The 21,651-nt window shown below is 39.2% G+C and overlaps 1 protein-coding gene across 1 annotated transcript; it reads right to left on the bottom strand.

Moving 5' to 3' along the window:
• Nucleotides 1-1,237: 1,237 nt before the first annotated feature.
• Nucleotides 1,238-3,118, bottom strand: LOC111082173 (60S ribosomal protein L10). The gene is made up of 5 exons (XM_041594715.1): nt 3,043-3,118; nt 2,874-2,903; nt 2,496-2,801; nt 2,204-2,366; nt 1,238-1,458 (listed from the first exon to the last, which is right to left on the bottom strand). The coding sequence occupies exons 2-5, from the start codon at nt 2,894-2,896 to the stop codon at nt 1,294-1,296; spliced, it is 657 nt and encodes a 218-aa protein (XP_041450649.1). The 5' UTR covers nt 2,897-2,903; nt 3,043-3,118; the 3' UTR covers nt 1,238-1,293.
• Nucleotides 3,119-21,651: the final 18,533 nt, after the last annotated feature.

Below are 21,651 nucleotides of genomic sequence, written 5' to 3'. Positions count from 1 at the left end.
TGACTAAAAAGTCTAAAAAATACTGATTGTTGTATGGGTTAGGGAATGAAATTCTATATCTCAGCTATTTCTACTTTGGTTTCATTGAAATATGAATAGGTAGAAGCGACAAACGTCTAATTTGTGTAAAAATAAAGGTCAACATTTGACCTGAACAGGTACCCATACCTCAGATTGGGCACAACGAAAGAAAGATCCAATTTTTGTGGACCTGCACTTGTGAGAATATAAAGGAAACATTTGACCTGAATAGGTATTCTACCTCAGGTCACGAAAAAAGTAACTGTCAACAACATTTAATACCAAAGGAACGCAAACAGGTACCAAATGTACAACCCTTTTTCGTTTGCTTTGTTCCCAATTGGCAGTTGGGCCCGCCGCCTTCAAAAAGGTATTTTTGTGCATTTTTTCCATATTTTAGGTTTGGTTAACGAATTTTAGCTCCAAAGTCTCTCCATAGATTTCAATGAGCGATACCTTAAACGACGCCAAATTAACGCACCTATACACAAAAAATAGAGGACCCAAGATATAATTTTTCCTGAGTTTTTAAAGTCAAAATTTCGTAAAAAATACCGCACAAAAATCATCATTTTTGCATTTCAATGCTTTATATTTCCCAGACGGCAAGCTGTAATCACAAAGTGTTTGGGCTTAACTTCTAGCTGTTTTAATTATCTTTTCAAAATAGCAGTTCTTTACAACCAGACGTAAGATACTAAAGTTATGTGAAAAAAACTATCGCTACCTCTGAAAAAAGCTTAAAAAAAATACCAGACTTCAAAAATTCTTCAAAAAAAAGTTCTGCCATAGAAAAAAAACCATAATTCTTTAAAAAATTTTAAATCCCCATATCTATCAGAAAAAGTCGGTTTGGATCCTTGAGGAAAAAAAAAGTTCGATTTTGTCGAGTAGTGTTATAATCAACTTTGAATAGCAATATCTTCAGTTATATCTATTCTATCACCACAAATCAAAAATCCTGGGAAAGATAGTACAATTTGTCAACCTAATACTTTTTGTGCAGTCACCAAAATCGCGGTTTTTTAATTTTTTAAAAAGATGTTTTCATCTCGGCCTAGAACCTAAGTTTTGTCTCGTGCAAAGTACATTCAAAAGTTTTCCATTTGTCGCAGTGTTATCTGTATAGTAGCTACAGAATAGAACATTAATTTCCCCAACAAACTCTTGGTATTCGACAGATCGTTAGTGGTAAAGATTTATAAAACACTATCAATAATCTTGACAGATAGAATGTCTGTTCTTCGTTTATTGTTTCATACGTTTTAACGTTTAACCATAAACTTCACGCTGAGCTTTTTCCCAAGCAGCCATTGGACCGTGCTCGGGTCGGTACTTGACATTGCAACCATCGGGCGCCAGGCGGTTATCATCGCGGAGCTCTTCATAACGCTCTCGGTCGTACTTGGTAAATCCCCACTTCTTTGAAACATATATCTAAAAATAAAAAAAGTAACATTTCAAGCATAAGAATATTTTTATAGAAGTCATTGACACAAATATATTTTAATTTACTAAAAAGCCACATATAGTGTCAGAAAATAACATGCAGATTTGACTGGAGAGTACCGAAATACAACTCACCATGCGATCCTGTGAAGTTTACAGTTTTTATAACCAACTAAGTTGAGTCTTGAGTTGAAAATTTGAATAGGAAATACCAAGTTTAATAAGAACTCAGAAATTATAAATTAAGCGCTTGGATTATCTTAAGAAATACTTTTCATATTCTGCATGGAGCATTTGTACGTGTGATTTAGATATTTTCGCTGTCATAGTTTTTTCGTATCTAGCTCACGTTAGCACAAGTAAGATTGCACAACTAAAAATTGAATGCTGCTTGAAATATGATGTAGCGTGTAGGCAAAGCGTGCAGCTTCATGTGCTTCACGTGCAGCCGCTGCGTCGTTTACAGTCAGCTTTGGGACTTTCTATTTGACGGCTATTTTCCAATGCAGTAATGCGATCATGACAGTTTAGATATGCGCGTTGAAAAATGGTTTATGCCATTCATTCAAAACTAAGAGTGTTTTCTGATAAACATACACGTGCATGAACAAACCGATATTTAATATACATACATATGTACAATGTTCTGTAACACACTCATTCTAAATATGTATAGTTCTAAATTTGGGAAAGCTAAACACTGACGAAACATTACTTATATCAAATAACATACCTTCTGACGACCTGGGAACTTAAACTTGGCACGTCGCAATGCTTCAATAACTTGGGCCTTGTAACGATCGCTTGAACGAACAGACATAATCGGTTGCCCAATACGCACACGAGCAACGGTGCCCTGCGGTTTACCAAAAGCGCCTCTCATTCCAGTTTGGAGTCTGAAGAAAAAAAACAACATAATATTAATTGCAATGTATTAAAACATAAGTATGCAAATTAAGTTTCATAAAACATTAAGGCTCTTTTTTTTAGATATCAGTCAACAAACCTGCAAGAGCATTACTTACCTATCAGCTCCAGCACACGACAACATTTTGTTGATACGAATAACGTGGAATGGGTGTAGGCGCATTCGAATATGAAATTGATCCTTTCCGCAGTATTTAACTAAGTATTTGTTGCAACAAATACGTCCAGCTTCCAAGGCTTCGCTACTAAGTTGTTCGTATTCATCAGATACCAAATGAACACAGAGAGGAAAGTCTTCAACAGTAGCTTTCTTCCTGCCCAAATCAAATATACGAATTTTGGGGTCAGGAACACCACGGCAAAACCGGGATTTGGGATACGGCTTATTTTTACAATAACGGTAGCTTGAAATTAGATTAAAAAAACGTTTCTTTACATTTCTATACATCTGTAAAGATTTTAATATTAGTACATACCATCTTGCTGGTCGACGACCCATGTTTAACCTAATAATATATACAAAATTAAATATATTAAAACTCGGAAATATCTACTAACGGATAACAATGAATCTATATATTTTTAATAATCAAATAAAACTAAAAAATGAATCATCGATTGACAGAGATAATTTAAGATACATACCTCTTTCAAGACGTCGATACAAAAAGGAAAGAACATTACCGCCGGAAATAGAGGAGGTAGATGTACCATTTAATAACTATCTCAATTATTAAATTACATTTCAATTTCGAAACGATGGAACGAAACAAAATAATGTCTACCGCTAGTGTTTCCACGAAACTCAATAATATTCCGAGATGGTAGGTCCAAGATTTTGTATAACCTATTCCACCAGAAAAATATCTAATACTCTCTGCACACTGAGTCCATCCTGGGGGAACGGTGGGAATTTTTGAAAGATGTGAAACACCGATTCACATTGACACCATCCACCATCCACCATCCATGAGAAACAGCTGTTGCTCACAATTGCGTGAGGTGAAAATTTGTTTACTTTAATTAAAATGAATATAAATAACATTTCAATGGTCGTGAATGTGATTCAGCAGCAAAACATATTCTTGCACAAGCTAATCATGTTGTTGGACATGGACGATGATGATGAAGATAACTTTGACGAGGAGGAGATAATAGAATGGATATCTGTTTTGAAAACACTGAAGCCCGGAAGGTTGTGGTCATTTGTGAGTGCTTCTAATAAATGCAACCAATGTTTAAAGTACAAATATATATGTTATGTTTTTCAGAAGCGGTTCGGTACATTTTGGGAGAAGGATGTACCCGAAAACAACGAGGCGTTTTTTAAGGAAAGTTTTAGGATGGAGAGATCCTGCTTTTCTCTGTTGGTTACTCGCTTGGAAGTGCTACGGAAGAAGGACACAAACTGCCGAGCTGCAATTCCTCTGGAGAAGCGTATCGCCATATCTTTATATACTTTGGGATCTTCTTCTGAGAAGAGTGTTTTTCGGAGTGTCAGCCAACAGCGTCTGCAATATCCTGCATGAGTTTTGCAGAGCATTTCATCAACGAATTCTCAGAGGAATACATGTCCAAAAACTATCTCACTTCAGAGAAAATTGACGAGTGTGTCCAAGCATTTGAAGAAATTGGGTTTCCTCAGTGCCTGGTGCAATTGGTAATAATGCAATAAAATCATCCATAATATATGTATATACATATATGTAAATTAATTTCATTACTTAATTTTTATGTTAGATGGATGTCACATCGAAATAAAATCACCTGCAGCTGATATTTGATATTTTTTATTTTTTGCGTGCTTTGTGAGATCTGATGGGGTTATTTTGGTTTTATTTTTATATTTTCCTGTCTGTCATTGTTTACATTTTCGTAGTGATCTCCGATTTTTTGTTGTGAAATATGGTTGCATTTGACAATTATCGAAAAAATACCGCACTGAAACGTGAGAATTAGGAACATCCCAGATGGATGGTGGAATAACTGGGAAATTTTCGGAACGGCAAAACCTTACGGACCATCCCAGAAATGGATGGTGGATGGTGGATGGTCCCCAGTGTGAAAAGGCTATAATATGCACGTTTCTGTGCGGTATTTTTTCGATAATTGTCAAATGCAACCATAAATATTTGACATTCACAACAAAAAATCGGAATTCACTACGAAAATGTTAGCAATGACAGACAGGAAAATGGTAAAAAACAACAACAAAACATTTGATATGTCAAAATTGTCTCAGGCACAAAAACTCGGTTTGTGGACTATCCTCTGGGAATTCTTTTATGAATGCTCTGCACAACTAATGCAGTATTGCACACGCTGTTGGCTGACAGCCATCCGACTGTTCTGTACTCAGAAAAAGAACCCAAAGTATACAATGCTATGGCTATATAAAACTTTCCTTAAAAAACGCCTCGTTGTTTTTGGATACATCTTCCTCCCAAAATGTCCCAAACCGCTTCTTAAAAAACATAGAATATATAATTGTATTCAAAACATTGATTGAATTTAGTAGAAGCAGTCACAAATGACCACGATTCATTGTTTTCAAAACAGATCCATTCCAATAAATTCTCCTCGTCAATGCTGACCACATTATTATCATCATCCATGTTCAGCAGAATGATTAGATTGTGCAAGAATATATTTTGGTGCTGAATCAAATTCACACTTATTGCAATGTTATTTATATTCACTTAAATTATAGATGTGAAAAAATTTTTCACCGCCCGCAATTATGAGCATCAGCTTATTGTTTTATCATGGATGGTGGATGGAGTCAATGTGAATCGGTGTTTAACATCTTTCAAATGTTCCCACCATTCCTCCGGGATGGGCTCAGTGTGCATAGGGCATTACGGACCATCCGAGAAATGGATGGTGGATGCTCGCCAGTGTGAAAAGGCTATTAGCAAAATACCAGATGGTTGATGGAATAACTGGGAATTTTCGGAACGGCAAAACGGACCGTCCCCGAAATGGATGGTAGATGGTTCGTTCTCTTTCATAGTGACCAGACGTGTTTTTCTTTTGCGGTCGGCATTTTCCTTTTATTTTGCTTAAACAGCCGGTGTTTTTATCTTCTTATATCTTTATATTAACTCTCCTATTTATTAACATTAAAATCAATTTTTATCGCGGGCCTATCATGCCTAATAATTGTGTAAAAACACAACTAATTTAATTAATTTTGTGTGTCGGTAAGTCGTGTATTTGTATTGTTGCTTTTCGTAAGTACGCCCTCTCATTACATTTATCCGCTCTTTGTCGTAGCTTTTGCCGTCTATCACTCTCTCTCTCTCTATCACCTAACTCTCAATAACTGTTCTTTCTCTCTCGCTCTCGTAACTTTGTGTGCAGTAACGCTCTCACTTATAAGCTGTTGCTGCAACCACTCTCCTCCCTCATCTTATTTTTACCGATTTCCCTTTAAGCATTGCTCCAAACATCTGCTCACATTGCTCTGATTGCTATTTGTTTTAAACTTGTTTTTTTCTCAAAACAAAAAATAAAAGACATTATTTTGGAATTTGCTGTCGTCTGCGCCAAAAAAATCCTGCAAGAAGCAGATCACCCATGACCAGCCCAAAACCCCTTGCTGGCTTTGCGAAAGCGTAGTGCACGCAAAATGTGTAGGGATCTCGATCTTATAGTTGTGAGGAATGCCGTGCTGTAAAAAACGACATGCGTTTGTTCATGAGGCAGACGCGGAGTGGCTTCAAAGAGCTGATCGTAGGCTTTAAACAGCAATATGATCGGATTTGGGCCATGGACACTCAGTTCAGCAGTTTACAGCTGCTGGCTCAGTCTCCGAGGCGCAAGAAGTCTACTCCGCGGGACTTGCAAGTGCCGACTGACTCATGTCCGCCGGCAGCCGAAAAACTTACTCCGACTACTCCCTTAGTGCAGCAGTTGATTACGTTTGCTACTCCAAGGGTAACGATCGCTGCTGGTGATGCAGATTCGGGAGCCGAATGCGTCATCTCCGAGAGTAGGTAGGTAGACATGTCTGTAGCGTCCATGTCCGTCGAGTCCGCACCCAAATTCTTAACTAACCCACCAGTTTCACTCCCACCAGCTAATATATGTCCAGGACCACCGGATACTGGCATCACAGGTACTAGGCCTGTGGTCCCAAAAACACTGGTGGGAGTCCCACCAAAGCAACAAGTTTTTGTCTCGCGGCTAGCCCCTGACCTCACATCCGTCGGCTCAAAGGTGGAAAAATTTAACTTTTCTTGTGCCAGGAAGATATCTTCCTTTAAGACAGGCGTCGCCCCGACTCAATTTGACACCATTTGTTCCGCCAAGTTTTGGCCGGAGTATTTGGTAGTTAAAGAGTTTAAGGCTAAGAAAAAGAATAGGCCCTCCATAACTCTTCCTAGTAGTCAGACCAGTGCTCCATTTTTACCCTCTACCCTCATCCACCTCAACTTCTACCCATCCAAAAAACTAACTTCCTCTCTTTAAGTTACCTAGCTCTGCACTCTTTTTCTTGAGAGTCTCGCATTCTCGTCCCATGTTATTGTGTTTACCGAGACCTGGTTAAAGCCGGACATCCTTAGTTCCGAAGTTTTGGCAGGTCGGTACACAATTTTTAAAAATGACCGTTCGTCTCGACGTGGAGGTAGGGTCCTCATTGCAGTGGACTCAAACTTCACGGTGGAACATTTCATGGTCCAGGTTCAACAAGACCTTGAATTGTCCGGTTAGATCTGGAAATTATCCTTGGCTTAAGGAGAAGTTTTGAGAAGTTGGTTCTCCCTCTTCTCCTTCACGCTATGTAATAGCCCGGTCAAATTTCTCCGTTCTTAACGCTCAATGCTATTTAAACTACCTACCTCGATGCAGGATACGATTTTCACAAGACCATAAACAGTTTTACAGCTTCGTAAATAGTAAGCGTAGAACGTTCGCACATCCATCCTCGCTAATATTTCTCAATATGTCAGCAAACAATGATCAGGCAATTGCCGATCTTTTTGCCAAATTTTTCCAAACAACCTATTCTCATGAAAGCTACTCTGGTCAACCGTATCCATACAGTTTACCAAGGTCGAATGGCATCTTCAGCCCCTTGTTAAATGAAAGCTCACTGGTTCATAATCTTGGACTAGTTAAGCCGGTGTTTTCACCAGGTCCCGACAGAGTTCCCGGCTGTGTGCTTAGGTACTGTGCCGACGCTCTGTGTGGACCCCTGCTTAAACTATTCACCCTATACATTAACTCTTCATGCTTCCTCCCATCTGGAAGGAATCTTTTATTATTCAGCTCCATAAGAAAGTAGCAAGTCTGATGCAAATAATTATAGAAGTTATCTGCTATTCGTAAAATGTTAAAAAAAATTTTAACTTCGCATTTGCAATATCTCTGCAATCACTTATATCTCCATCTTAGCACGGATTAATAAGGCGACAATCGACAGCCACAAATTTATTATAGTTGGCCTCTTTTATCATTCAAGGCTTCCAAGGCGACTTGCAGACGGATGTTAGTTACACTGATTTCAGTGAAGCATTCCATTCTGTAAACCATTCCCTTCTAGTACAAAAACTTGACCTTTTGGGGTTTCTGCCTAATCTTTTTAGATGAATTTTTAGCTACCTTCGTTCTAGGTTTCAAAGAGTCCTTTTTAAAAACTCCATCTTTTCACCTGTTAAGGTTACTTCTGGAGTACCACAGGGCAGCCATCTAGGACCCCTACATTTTACACTCTTTACACTCTACCTGCCTTCAGTATTAAGAAACTCTCGAGTACTCATGTATGTGGATTATGTTAAACTCTGTGTCCAGTATAACGACATTTCATTTCACTATCGCTTGCAATCCGATCTCAATAACTTTGTCATGGTGTTGTGCAAATATATTACAACTAAAAGGAGCTCCAGCCCCTTTTTGGCTCCTTACAGCCTCTGCGGTGGTTTTTTTTGAGAATTACCGTGGTTGATGATCTTGGTGTTAAACTAGACCCAAAGTTAAAGTTTTCTGAACACATTTCTACCATGGTAAATAAGGACATGGGCGTGCTTGGATTCATAAAGAGGTGTTCAAAGGAATTTGACGACCCCTATATAACGAAGACTGTCTATATCTCGTTTGTTCGTCCGAATTTAGAGTACGGCTCTTGTGTATGGTGCCCTCAGTACAAAGTACACCAGGACCGTATAGAATCAGTCCAAAAAAACGTTTTATTTTTGCTCTGCGTGCCCTTAACTGGGATGCAGGTGTGAGATTGCCATATTACCCTCGTAGATTGCTTTTAACAAACCTTTCAACTTTAGTTAGTCGTAGAAAAATGCTTGAGGTGATTTTTATGCACAACCTGATCAAGGGTCTGTTGGGCGGGAGGAGGTTCTGCGTTTCTGCCTGTGTTCCACGCGCAACAGGCTTCGGCTTGGTGTCGCATGGCCCACTTGATGGTCATTGCATATTAACGTCCAGACATTAGATGGAGGATGGTGGCCTGTGGGAATATGCTATTGTAATGTGGTTACAAAAAAAAAAATAATGAGTCAAAAATTAATGAATTCGATTGCTTTTTGATTGTTCTCAGTGTATTATCACTGTTTCCTTTGTACTTCGCTCTTTGTCGTATGTTTCATCTCCTTGACCGAGTTGCAGTTGTTTCTATGTCGGCCAAGGTGTTCATTGGCGAGTGTATTCTGAGAAACTCGCTCGGAGAGGATAAAAGGAGCGAGAGAAAGGGAGCGCACGTCGAGCGTGTTCCTCTGCGGTAGTGAGTGTGAGGGAGGCAGATATAAAAACAATGGGAAATTGCGTAATAGCCTTTTTACACTGCCACATCATTGTCGAAGGAGCGAAAAAATGATGCGAAGCGTTTAGACCACAGCCGCACCTTTTTTAGCATTATTTTGATGAGACAAAAACAGCTGTTTGCTATCGATATCCCATCAATACCCGTCGATAGCCCGAATAGTTTCAGTATTTTGTAAAAATACTAGACAAAATACGGCAACACTTTCCAATGATGCGCCGCATGATTAAAGATGCGGCCTCATCATTGTCTTCATCTATCCACAGGGCCCTTATGGGCATCATTGTCGCATGTTCCATTTAACGGAAAAATCCAATGATGAGGCGAAGTGTTAAAAGGGTATAACGAGTAATAATTGTCTCGAAACTCTGGCACTAACCATACAGTATATAGATGTGCCAGTTCATACAACGAAAGGGGCGCAGCTGAGTTTGCAGCGTACGTCCCAGGTCTTCGGCTCTGGGAATGACAGCGTTCGGCTCATGACGTGACACGAGCCGACGGACAGCAAGCATGTATGTGTTGTGTACGTGTAACACTCCAAAATATATGATAGAATGCATAGAATAATTTTTAGCTGCCGAAACCGACTTTGCTTGAGATTTCAGTTTACGTAAATGTGTGTGCCATGTATTCTCACATTCTGTGCTTGTGTGGGTTCTGGCCGCTTGAATTGTTTTTCCTTTTGTTTTGAGGGCTGATGTAGCGACCTGAGCTGACCTGCCGCAACATAAATAAATAAATACAATATATAAAAATAAAGGATGTTATCTCTGCTCATATCTCCTAAACTAATATTATCTTGAAAATAAGATTCGCTAAAGCTCTGAAAAATGTTCTACTAGATGTGTACATTTATTTTATTCAAAGCGTTCATAAAATATTTTTTAATTTTGCCACCTCTTTTCGGCTGAGTCCCCACTGTAAATACACACAGTACAAACAAATAACAACTTTAAATTTTAAAGTTTAAAACCAAAATCGACATATTTAGGGCCGAATCAACCATCAACCGGGCCCTGGGCAACCATCAATCTGGGGCCCTCCATATTTTCTCGCCAGTTCCCTTCTTTTTTCATTTGAAATAAAAACTTATAAATTTTATGTTTGTTTGATTAATTTTTATGTTTATCAGTGGCTATTCTATTTTTTTCCATTATTTGGAATTATTTTGTTTTTTCATCAAATTTTTCTTTTAGCCCTAGGGGGGGCCCCAGGCAACTGCTAATGCGACCATGGACCAATTCCCGTCGTCAGACTTCATATTTTGTTGGTGTATTCTGTCGCTTGACTCGACGCGGGTCTAGGCATTGACGAAGCCGAAAGCAGAGGCAAAGGCTAGCCTAAAAGAGAATGGAAGAAAAAAGAAAAACTGCCGGACCAAAGGAACATCGCGGCAGAAACAACGAGAAGGAACGTGTGAGTCGCTTCTGGGGACGCGACTCTACTTATACCCGTACTCAGTCAGAGCTTACGATTTTTGAGCCACTTACCAGTATCAATAACAACTTTAAATTTTAAAGTTAAAGAATTTAAAAATTAAAAAAAAAAAATTTTACATTTTAAATTTTTTTGCTACATCTGCTATCTACATCTACATCTACAATGTATATTCCACATCTAACATGTAGATTGTACATGTGCCATTTAGATTCTACATCTCCTCCGCTAGGGGTTGCTCGCACACTGAACGCGGCAGAGTGTGCGAGCGAGAAAGAGAATCAGTACCGTCAGCAGGGCTGGAGAAGGAGAGGGAACCAACAGAAAATTAATTTCTTCATTTTGGCTATAATTATGATCCGATCTAGTTCAGATTCGGCAATCTGGTAGATATGGACATTCTCTACGATACTGCGTTTTTAGTTTTAGCGTATCTTTAAAAATGTGCCTGCCACAGATTTTCATCCTTTGTTGGGGCGGAAGGGGGCGGGACGAAATTTTTAAATACACTTGTAGCAGTGTGATATCACATGAGTCTGGAAACAAAATTTGGTTCCTCTAGCTTTTATAGTCTCTGAGATCCAGGCGTCAAACAAGACGGACAGACGGACAGACAGACATGGCTCTATCGACTCGGCTATTGATGCTGATCAAGAATATATATACTTTATGGGGTCGGAAACGTTTCCTTCTCTGCGTTACACACATCCACTTTTACCACAAATCTAATATACCCCTTAACTCTTTTTTGAGCACGGGTATAAGAATAACCATTATTTACGGTCCCTGGAAAATAGGTTAGAATGTTTCAGAATAGGGGTTTATAATCTTGGAGAATATTGTGCAAGACAATGAAGCCTTTTGACTTAATTAGTAAGGATATGTATCAATTTTTTCTAAGCTGCCCATGATATTTTCATTATTTAACTTTCAGTTTTATATTTGAGCGAAAAAATAAAACTCAAAGTTTAATCATTATTTATTAGTTTTATTTTTTTCTCTCAAACATAATTATTATTGATAATCATTAATAATAACTTAAAAAAAAATTATTATCAATAATATTATCATAAAAACTGAAAATTTTTAAAATTTTGTTGGATTTGCATAGTTTTTTTTTCTTAGAGCAGTCTATTGGTTTATTTAAGTCTTCTGTGCGGCTACTTTAAGTGGATGATTGCAAATTGCAAATCTTAAGCACTGTTGTAATTAATGAAAATGCCCGTGTAATATTGTTTCATTCCGTACAAGATATACATAGAATTGCAGAATGATATTGTAATTGGACGAGAAATTCTTAAGCAAGGTCTTAATGTTTTACTTTCATTCGATAAATTTTAAATCTTGAAACCCAAATCTATTAATGTTTGTGCAGCTTATGAAATGCCAATTAGTCTATTTAATTTGAATACTGACATGATTCATAATGACAAAAATAAGTTGATAAAATTACTTGAACAACATTCTGCAGCTTTCATTGACGGATCGCCTTGTTCTTTTGTTAGTACTGGTGAAAAGAAATTACGATTAATAGACTCAAACCAAACCGTGCAGCGGTGACCTTATAGACTCAGCCCTGAATTAAAGCTAACAGTTCGGTCTCAGATAAGTGAGTTAATAAAATGTAACATCATTAGGCCCAGCTGTTCTCCGTACGCTAGCCCTATTTTGTTTGTAAAAAAGACAAACGGTTCCGACCGACTTTGTGTCGATTATAGAGAGATAAACTCAAAAACTGTTTTTGACAAATACCCCTTGCCGCTCATCGATGACCATATTGTCAGACTATGTGGAGCTAATTATTTTACTTGTTTAGACATGGCTAGCGGATATCATCAAATACCAATGCACCCTGATCCGGTAGAATACACTGCGTTTTTAACGCCAGAAGGTCAATACGAGTTTTAGAAAATGCCGTTTGGTTTGAAAAATGCACCATCAGTTTTTCAGCGTACCGTCATGAATGCTCTTGGTGACTTAGCTCAGTCATACCATATTGTTTACATGGATGATATTATGGTGGTGTCACCTACCATTGAGTTGGGTCTGGAGAGATTAAAAATTGTTCTGGATATTTTGAATAGGGCTGGATTCTTGTTCAACATTTTAAAGTGTAGTTTTCTTAAAACTGCTGTTCAGTATTTGGGATATGAGAGATAAGAGAGCTGGAAAGATAAGGCTGAAGCCGGGTAAAATCATTGCCTGGAACTCCCTAACTCCCCCAGAATCAGTTAATAACTTGACTTTAGCTTCATATTTTCGTAAATTTGTGCCTGTATTTTACAAATTATGAAGCCATTAGTGAAGGTAAGCTTTTCTTGGAATGCAGAGCTGGAAAGGATTTGAAAGGTCATTACCATTCTTACAAATGAACCAGTTCTTGTAATCTTAAACCCAGAATATCCAATTGAATTGCATACAGGTTCGAGTTCCTGTGGCTATGGTGCTATGTTGAGGCATCGAATCAGTGGCAGTCCTCATGTAGTAGAATATTTTATCAAAACCACTTCCTCCGCTGAGTCAAGATATCATTCCTATGAATTGGAGAGGTTGGTAGTTGTTGAAGCTGTTAGGGTTTTCGTCACTATTTGCTAGGACGTGAGTTTGTAGTATATACTGATTTTAACTCTTTAAAGGCTTCACGCCCTAAATTGGAATTTTCCCCTAGAGTGTATCGGTGGTGGGCTTATTTACAGTCCTTTAACTTCGATATACAGTATAGGGAAGACAAACGTATGGCCACTAACCATACAGTATATAGATGTGCCAGTTCATACAACAAAAGGGGCGCAAGCTGAGTGTTCTGTCCCGGCTCCCAGCGCTTCGGCTCTGTGAGGCTGAGACACTCGGGTCGGGAGCTGGGCCGTTCGGGTTGGGAGCTGGGCCGTTCGGCATGTATGACTCATGTCGGGAAGCGAAAGCAAGCTGAGAATTGCAAATGTATGTGTGTAAACAGACACGACAAAATTTTGTATCAATTCTTATTTTCCGAAACCGTTTTGAGTTTGTTTTGAGTTTCGTTTCCAGGTTACGTAAATGTGTGTGTGCCATGTATTCACACATACTGTGCTTGTGTGTGGGCTCTACAATTGTTGGCCGCTTGAATTGGTTTTTCGTTTTGTTTTGAGGGCTGATGTGATGTAGCGACCTATTCAGGGCCGGATCAACCCTCAACCGGGCCCTGGGCAACCATCAATCTGGGGCCCTCCTTTATTTTGTATTTTTCTCAGTGCCCATTATATTTTGTATTCATTATTTGGAGTTTTGTTTTTTCAACAAAATTTTTCTGTTATTTCTAGGAGGGCCCTAGGCAACTGCTAATCCGGTCCTGGACCTATTCCCGTCGTAAGACTTCATATTTTCTTGGTGTGTTCTGTCGCTCGACTCGACGCGGGCCGAGGCATTTACGAAGCCGAAAGCATAGGCAAAGGAAAGCCGAAAGGAGAATGGAAGAAATACCCCGCGCGCTCGACGCAACAACAGCTTTTCAAAACAAAACGAAAAAATATTTTATGAACGGCCTCGTCAATGCCTCGACCCGACCCGCGTCGAGTCGAGCGACAGAACACACCAAGAAAATATGAAGTCTTACGACGGGAATAGGTCCAGGACCGGATTAGCAGTTGCCTAGGGCCCTCCTAGAAATAACAGAAAAATTTTGTTGAAAAAACAAAACTCCAAATAATGAATACAAAATATAATGGCCACTGAGAAAAATACAAAATAAAGGAGGGCCCCAGATTGATGGTTGCCCAGGCCCGGTCTAGGTGATCCGGCCCTGAATAGGTCGCTACATCACATCAGCCCTCAAAACAAAACGAAAAACCAATTCAAGCGGCCAACAATTGTAGAGCCCACACACAGCACAGTATGTGTGAATACATGGCACACACACATTTACGTAACCTGGAAACGAAACTCAAAACAAACTCAAAACGGTTTCGGAAAATAAGAATTGATACAAAATTTTGTCGTGTCTGTTTACACACATACATTTGCAATTCTCAGCTTGCTTTCGCTTCCCGACATGAGTCATACATGCCGAACGGCCCAGCTCCCAACCCGAACGGCCCAGCTCCCGACCCGAGTGTCTCAGCCTCACAGAGCCGAAGCGCTGGAGCCGGGACAGAACACTCAGCTTGCGCCCCTTTTGTTGTATGAACTGGCACATCTATATACTGTATGGTTAGTGGTATGGCCCATGTTGATTTTTTGTCAATAAATCCAATTCAAGTAAAAACCGATCTATAAAATGTAAAATTCCTGAAAAACGAGTGAGACTGACAGAGATTTCCAACGATTGGCTCTTAGCCGAGCAGCGACTTGATTCAGATCTGATTGATATTGTTGACAAACTTAATGACAGTGAGCTTGCTGAAGATTTGACAAAGACATACCAATTAAGAAATGTGTGTAGTTTCGCAAAATTCAAAGAAATAATAGAACGCGTTGTTTGCATTTAGATGGTCAGTAATAAATCAGGTTCATGAATCACTTAGGTTGGAAGAAAACGCTTGAAAAGCAGAGATTCATCCCATTCCAAAAGTGAATATACCTTGGCACACCGTACATATAGATATCACCGGAAAATTAAGCGGTAAAAGTGACCTTAAAGAGTATGCATTTTAACAGATTGACGCTTTCACAAAGTACGTTTACTTGTTTCATACTCTCAAACTGGATACCGAGAGCTGTGTGACGGCTATGAAATCATCCATTTCTTTGTTTGGGGTTCCGAACCGAATTATTGCCGATCAGGGTAGATGTTTCACTAGTGCAAAGTTTGCTGAGTTCTGTTCATTACAATATATTAAGCTTCATCTAATTGCTACGGCAGCTAGCCGTGCTAACGGTCAGGTTGAGCGTGTGACGAGCATTCTGAAAAATCTATTAACCGCTGTTGAATCAAGGCAACGGTCTTGGCAGGATGCCCTGGGAGAAACACAGCTTGCCCTCAACTGCACAGTCAACCGTGCAACTGGAGCTAGTCCCTTAGAGCTTCTGATCGGCAAAGAGGCTCGTCCAATGGGTTTAATTTCTCCATGAGTTACAGAGGAACAGATTGACTTACAGGTTTTGAGAGACGAGGCATCCAAAAATATGCAAGATTTAGCTGTTTATAAAAAATCTAGGTTTGAGAAAAGTAAAGCTGCTGTAGTTAAACACAAGGTGGGTGACTATGTTTTACTCAAAAGCGAAGATAGGCATCAGAGAAAGTTAGATGCAAAGTTTAGAGGTACATTTATTATATTAGAGACTCTTGATGGGGATCGGTATGTGTTGAAATCCTTGCATAATAATCGAACGTACAAGTATTGCCATGATGCTGTACGTTAAATGCCAAAGGGTCGCATACCGAATTAATTAGAGATCACTGGAGAAGAGATAAATTTGTCTAAGAGTCCAGTTGGGACTGAGTGTGAGCCGCCTAAAAAGGGTGATGAGTATTCCGTCCAGTAAGGATAAAGAGTCCAGATGAGACTTATCGTAGTCCGTCCAGTAGGGATGAAGAGTCCAGGTGAGACTTATCGTAGTCCGTCCAGTAGGGATGAAGGGTCCAGGTGAGACTTATCGTATCCCGTCCAGTAAGGATGAAGAGTCCAGGTGAGACTTAACGTATTCCGTCCAGTAGGGATGAGAAGTTCAGGTGTGACTAAATAAGTAAACGAATCAGCTGGGTCAGCTATGAAGATTGCATACTGGCTGGGTATACAGCTGACGATTCAAAGCTGGTATTTGAAAGAAATGGACTTGGATTATATTATATATTTTGCTGGAATCGTAACTTATACGAAAAGAATATTGAAACAGTCAGTGTGACTATATTAATATGAATTTTGCAATTTTCGTTAATGAAAAATAACAGGAAGAATGTTAAGCAAAAACTGATTTAAAATCTAAATGTAAACATATTCTCATAGAAAAATACCCTTAGATTAATAAAAGCCTAAACTGTATTACTTTATGTCAATGACACTGTAAGACGACTACACGAGGACGTGCAATTGTCAGAATGGCCGTGTCGTATCATAATAATATTCCCAGTGTATTTTGGTCTGTTGGGTGCCTACGAATCCCCTTTTTGATTGTTCTCAGTGTATTGTCACTGTTTCCTTTGTACTTAGCTCTTTGTCGTTTGTTTCATCTCCTTGTCCGAGTTGCAGTTGTTTCTATGTCGGCCCAGGTATTCATTAGCGAATGTATTCTGAGAAACTCGCTCGGAGAGGATAAAAGGAGCGAGAGAAAGGGAGTACACGTCGAGCGTGTTCCTCTGCGGTGTTGAGTGTGAGGGAGGCAGATAAAGAGACAAAGGGAAATTGCGTAACGAGTAATAATTGTCTCGGAGCTCTGGTTTGCAATACCGAGAAAGTAGTTGCGTTAGAGAGTTTTCCTACATCACGAGCCAAGTGGAGTAATTCTCTATTGACGTAGAACCCTTAATAAAAATGGCAGATCCAACCCAGGAAAATATTAATCAAATGATATATAACAGTTTCTTTTTCTTCAAGTTTTATTTATTTTAAAAGAAAAAACGGAAACAGCTGATGGATTGTGTGTCATTGCTAACATTTTCGTTGTGGATTCCGTATTTTCGTTGTGAATGTCAAATATTTATCGTTGCATTCGAAAATGATCGAAAAAATACCGCACATAATCGTGCGAATTAGGAACATCGCAGATGGATGGTGGAATAACTGGGAAATTTTCGGAATGACAAAACCTTACGGACCATCCCAGAAATGGAAGGTGGATGCATTTTTATCCAAACATTGAGAATTCAAATAACTCTCCCCTGTGAAACCATTTTTGACTGTCTGGCTTTCTTCTACTCCTGACCTTATTTGATCAGTATGTCGTTTAATTGTTCTGTTGTTAGATAATATGCAGCAATAGGAGCGTGAACGTTTTTTTCTTGCTTTTCAAGAATTTTTCAAGGACACTACTCGACAAAATCGAACTTTTTTCCCTCAAGGATCCAAACCGACTTTTTCTGATAGACTTTAAAATTTTTTAAAGAATTATGGTTTCTTTTCTATGGCAGAACTTTTTTTGAAAGTCTAGTACTCAGAATCAAGGTTGATATTTTTATGAAGCCGATAAGAAATTTTGTCCGGCAAAAACTGTTTTCTAGGCTTTTGTATTTTTCTCAGTGCCCATTATATTTTGTATTCATTATTTGGAGTTTTGTTTTTTCAACAAAATTTTTCTGTTATTTCTAGGAGGGCCCTAGGCAACTGCTAATCCGGTCCTGGACCTATTCCCGTCGTAAGACTTCATATTTTCTTGGTGTGTTCTGTCGCTCGACTCGACGCGGGCCGAGGCATTTACGAAGCCGAAAGCATAGGCAAAGGCAAGCCGAAAGGAGAATGGAAGAAATACCCCGCGCGCCCGACGCAACAACAGCTTTTCAAAACAAAACGAAAAAATATTTTATGAACGGCCTCGTCAGTGCCTCGACCCGACCCGCGTCGAGTCGAGCGACAGAACACACCAAGAAAATATGAAGTCTTACGACGGGAATAGGTCCAGGACCGGATTAGCAGTTGCCTAGGGCCCTCCTAGAAATAACAGAAAAATTTTGTTGAAAAAACAAAACTCCAAATAATGAATACAAAATATAATGGCCACTGAGAAAAATACAAAATAAAGGAGGGCCCCAGATTGATGGTTGCCCAGGGCCCGGTTGAGGGTTGATCCGGCCCTGAATAGGTCGCTACATCACATCAGCCCTCAAAACAAAACGAAAAACCAATTCAAGCGGCCAACAATTGTAGAGCCCACACACAAGCACAGTATGTGTGAATACATGGCACACACACATTTACGTAACCTGGAAACGAAACTCAAAACAAACTCAAAACGGTTTCGGAAAATAAGAATTGATACAAAATTTTGTCGTGTCTGTTTACACACATACATCTGCAATTCTCAGCTTGCTTTCGCTTCCCGACATGAGTCATACATGCCGAACGGCCCAGCTCCCAACCCGAACGGCCCAGCTCCCGACCCGAGTGTCTCAGCCTCACAGAGCCGAAGCGCTGGGAGCCGGGACAGAACACTCAGCTTGCGCCCCTTTTGTTGTATGAACTGGCACATCTATATACTGTATGGTTAGTGGTATGGCCCATGTTGATTTTTTGTCAATAAATCCAATTCAAGTAAAAACCGATCTATAAAATGTAAAATTCCTGAAAAACGAGTGAGACTGACAGAGATTTCCAACGATTGGCTCTTAGCCGAGCAGCGACTTGATTCAGATCTGATTGATATTGTTGACAAACTTAATGACAGTGAGCTTGCTGAAGATTTGACAAAGACATACCAATTAAGAAATGTGTGTAGTTTCGCAAAATTCAAAGAAATAATAGAACGCGTTGTTTGCATTTAGATGGTCAGTAATAAATCAGGTTCATGAATCACTTAGGTTGGAAGAAAACGCTTGAAAAGCAGAGATTCATCCCATTCCAAAAGTGAATATACCTTGGCACACCGTACATATAGATATCACCGGAAAATTAAGCGGTAAAAGTGACCTTAAAGAGTATGCATTTTAACAGATTGACGCTTTCACAAAGTACGTTTACTTGTTTCATACTCTCAAACTGGATACCGAGAGCTGTGTGACGGCTATGAAATCATCCATTTCTTTGTTTGGGGTTCCGAACCGAATTATTGCCGATCAGGGTAGATGTTTCACTAGTGCAAAGTTTGCTGAGTTCTGTTCATTACAATATATTAAGCTTCATCTAATTGCTACGGCAGCTAGCCGTGCTAACGGTCAGGTTGAGCGTGTGACGAGCATTCTGAAAAATCTATTAACCGCTGTTGAATCAAGGCAACGGTCTTGGCAGGATGCCCTGGGAGAAACACAGCTTGCCCTCAACTGCACAGTCAACCGTGCAACTGGAGCTAGTCCCTTAGAGCTTCTGATCGGCAAAGAGGCTCGTCCAATGGGTTTAATTTCTCCATGAGTTACAGAGGAACAGATTGACTTACAGGTTTTGAGAGACGAGGCATCCAAAAATATGCAAGATTTAGCTGTTTATAAAAAATCTAGGTTTGAGAAAAGTAAAGCTGCTGTAGTTAAACACAAGGTGGGTGACTATGTTTAACTCAAAAGCGAAGGTAGGCATCAGAGAAAGTTAGATGCAAAGTTTAGAGGTACATTTATTATATTAGAGACTCTTGATGGGGATCGGTATGTGTTGAAATCCTTGCATAATAATCGAACGTACAAGTATTGCCATGATGCTGTACGTTAAATGCCAAAGGGTCACATACCGAATTAATTAGAGATCACTGGAGAAGAGATAAATTTGTCTAAGAGTCCAGTTGGGACTGAGTGTGAGCCGCCTAAAAAGGGTGATGAGTATTCCGTCCAGTAAGGATAAAGAGTCTAGATGAGACTTATCGTAGTCCGTCCAGTAGGGATGAAGAGTCCAGGTGAGACTTATCGTAGTCCGTCCAGTAGGGATGAAGGGTCCAGGTGAGACTTATCGTATCCCGTACAGTAAGGATGAAGAGTCCAGGTGAGACTTAACGTATTCCGTCCAGTAGGGATGAGAAGTTCAGGTGTGACTAAATAAGTAAACGAATCAGCTGGGTCAGCTATGAAGATTGCATACTGGCTGGGTATACAGCTGACGATTCAAAGCTGGTATTTGAAAGAAATGGACTTGGATTATATTATATATTTTGCTGGAATCGTAACTTATACGAAAAGAATATTGAAACAGTCAGTGTGACTATATTAATATGAATTTTGCAATTTTCGTTAATGAAAAATAACAGGAAGAATGTTAAGCAAAAACTGATTTAAAATCTAAATGTAAACATATTCTCATAGAAAAATACCCTTAGATTAATAAAAGCCTAAACTGTATTACTTTATGTCAATGACACTGTGAGACGACTACACGAGGACGTGCAATTGTCAGAATGGCCGTGTCGTATCATAATAATATTCCCAGTGTATTTTGGTCTGTTGGGTGCCTACGAATCCCCTTTTTGATTGTTCTCAGTGTATTGTCACTGTTTCCTTTGTACTTAGCTCTTTGTCGTTTGTTTCATCTCCTTGTCCGAGTTGCAGTTGTTTCTATGTCGGCCCAGGTATTCATTAGCGAATGTATTCTGAGAAACTCGCTCGGAGAGGATAAAAGGAGCGAGAGAAAGGGAGTGCACGTCGAGCGTGTTCCTCTGCGGTGTTGAGTGTGAGGGAGGCAGACAAAGAGACAAAGGGAAATTGCGTAACGAGTAATAATTGTCTCGGAGCTCTGGTTTGCAATACCGAGAAAGTAGTTGCGTTAGAGAGTTTTCCTACATCACGAGCCAAGTGGAGTAATTCTCTATTGACGTAGAACCCTTGATAAAAATGGCAGATCCAACCCAGGAAAATATTAATCAAATGATATATAACAGTTTCTTTTTCTTCAAGTTTTATTTATTTTAAAAGAAAAAACGGAAACAGCTGATGGATTGTGTGTCATTGCTAACATTTTCGTTGTGAATTCCGTATTTTCGTTGTGAATGTCAAATATTTATCGTTGCATTCGAAAATGATCGAAAAAATACCGCACATAATCGTGCGAATTAGGAACATCGCAGATGGATGGTGGAATAACTGGGAAATTTTCGGAATGACAAAACCTTACGGACCATCCCAGAAATGGAAGGTGGATGCATTTTTATCCAAACATTGAGAATTCAAATAACTCTCCCCTGTGAAACCATTTTTGACTGTCTGGCTTTCTTCTACTCCTGACCTTATTTGATCAGTATGTCGTTTAATTGTTCTGTTGTTAGATAATATGCAGCAATAGGAGCGTGAACTTTTTTTTCTTGCTTTTCAAGAATTTTTCAAGGACACTACTCGACAAAATCGAACTTTTTTCCCTCAAGGATCCAAACCGACTTTTTCTGATAGACTTTAAAATTTTTTAAAGAATTATGGTTTCTTTTCTATGGCAGAACTTTTTTTGAAAGTCTAGTACTCAGAATCAAGGTTGATATTTTTATGAAGCCGATAAGAAATTTTA

The sequence above is a fragment of the Drosophila obscura genome, unplaced genomic scaffold (assembly GCF_018151105.1).
Source record: "Drosophila obscura isolate BZ-5 IFL unplaced genomic scaffold, ASM1815110v1 contig_36, whole genome shotgun sequence".
NCBI classification, from domain to species: domain Eukaryota; kingdom Metazoa; phylum Arthropoda; class Insecta; order Diptera; family Drosophilidae; genus Drosophila; species Drosophila obscura.
Note: the sequence above shows the minus strand (reverse complement) of the source record. Positions and strands in the feature narration are given on the sequence as shown.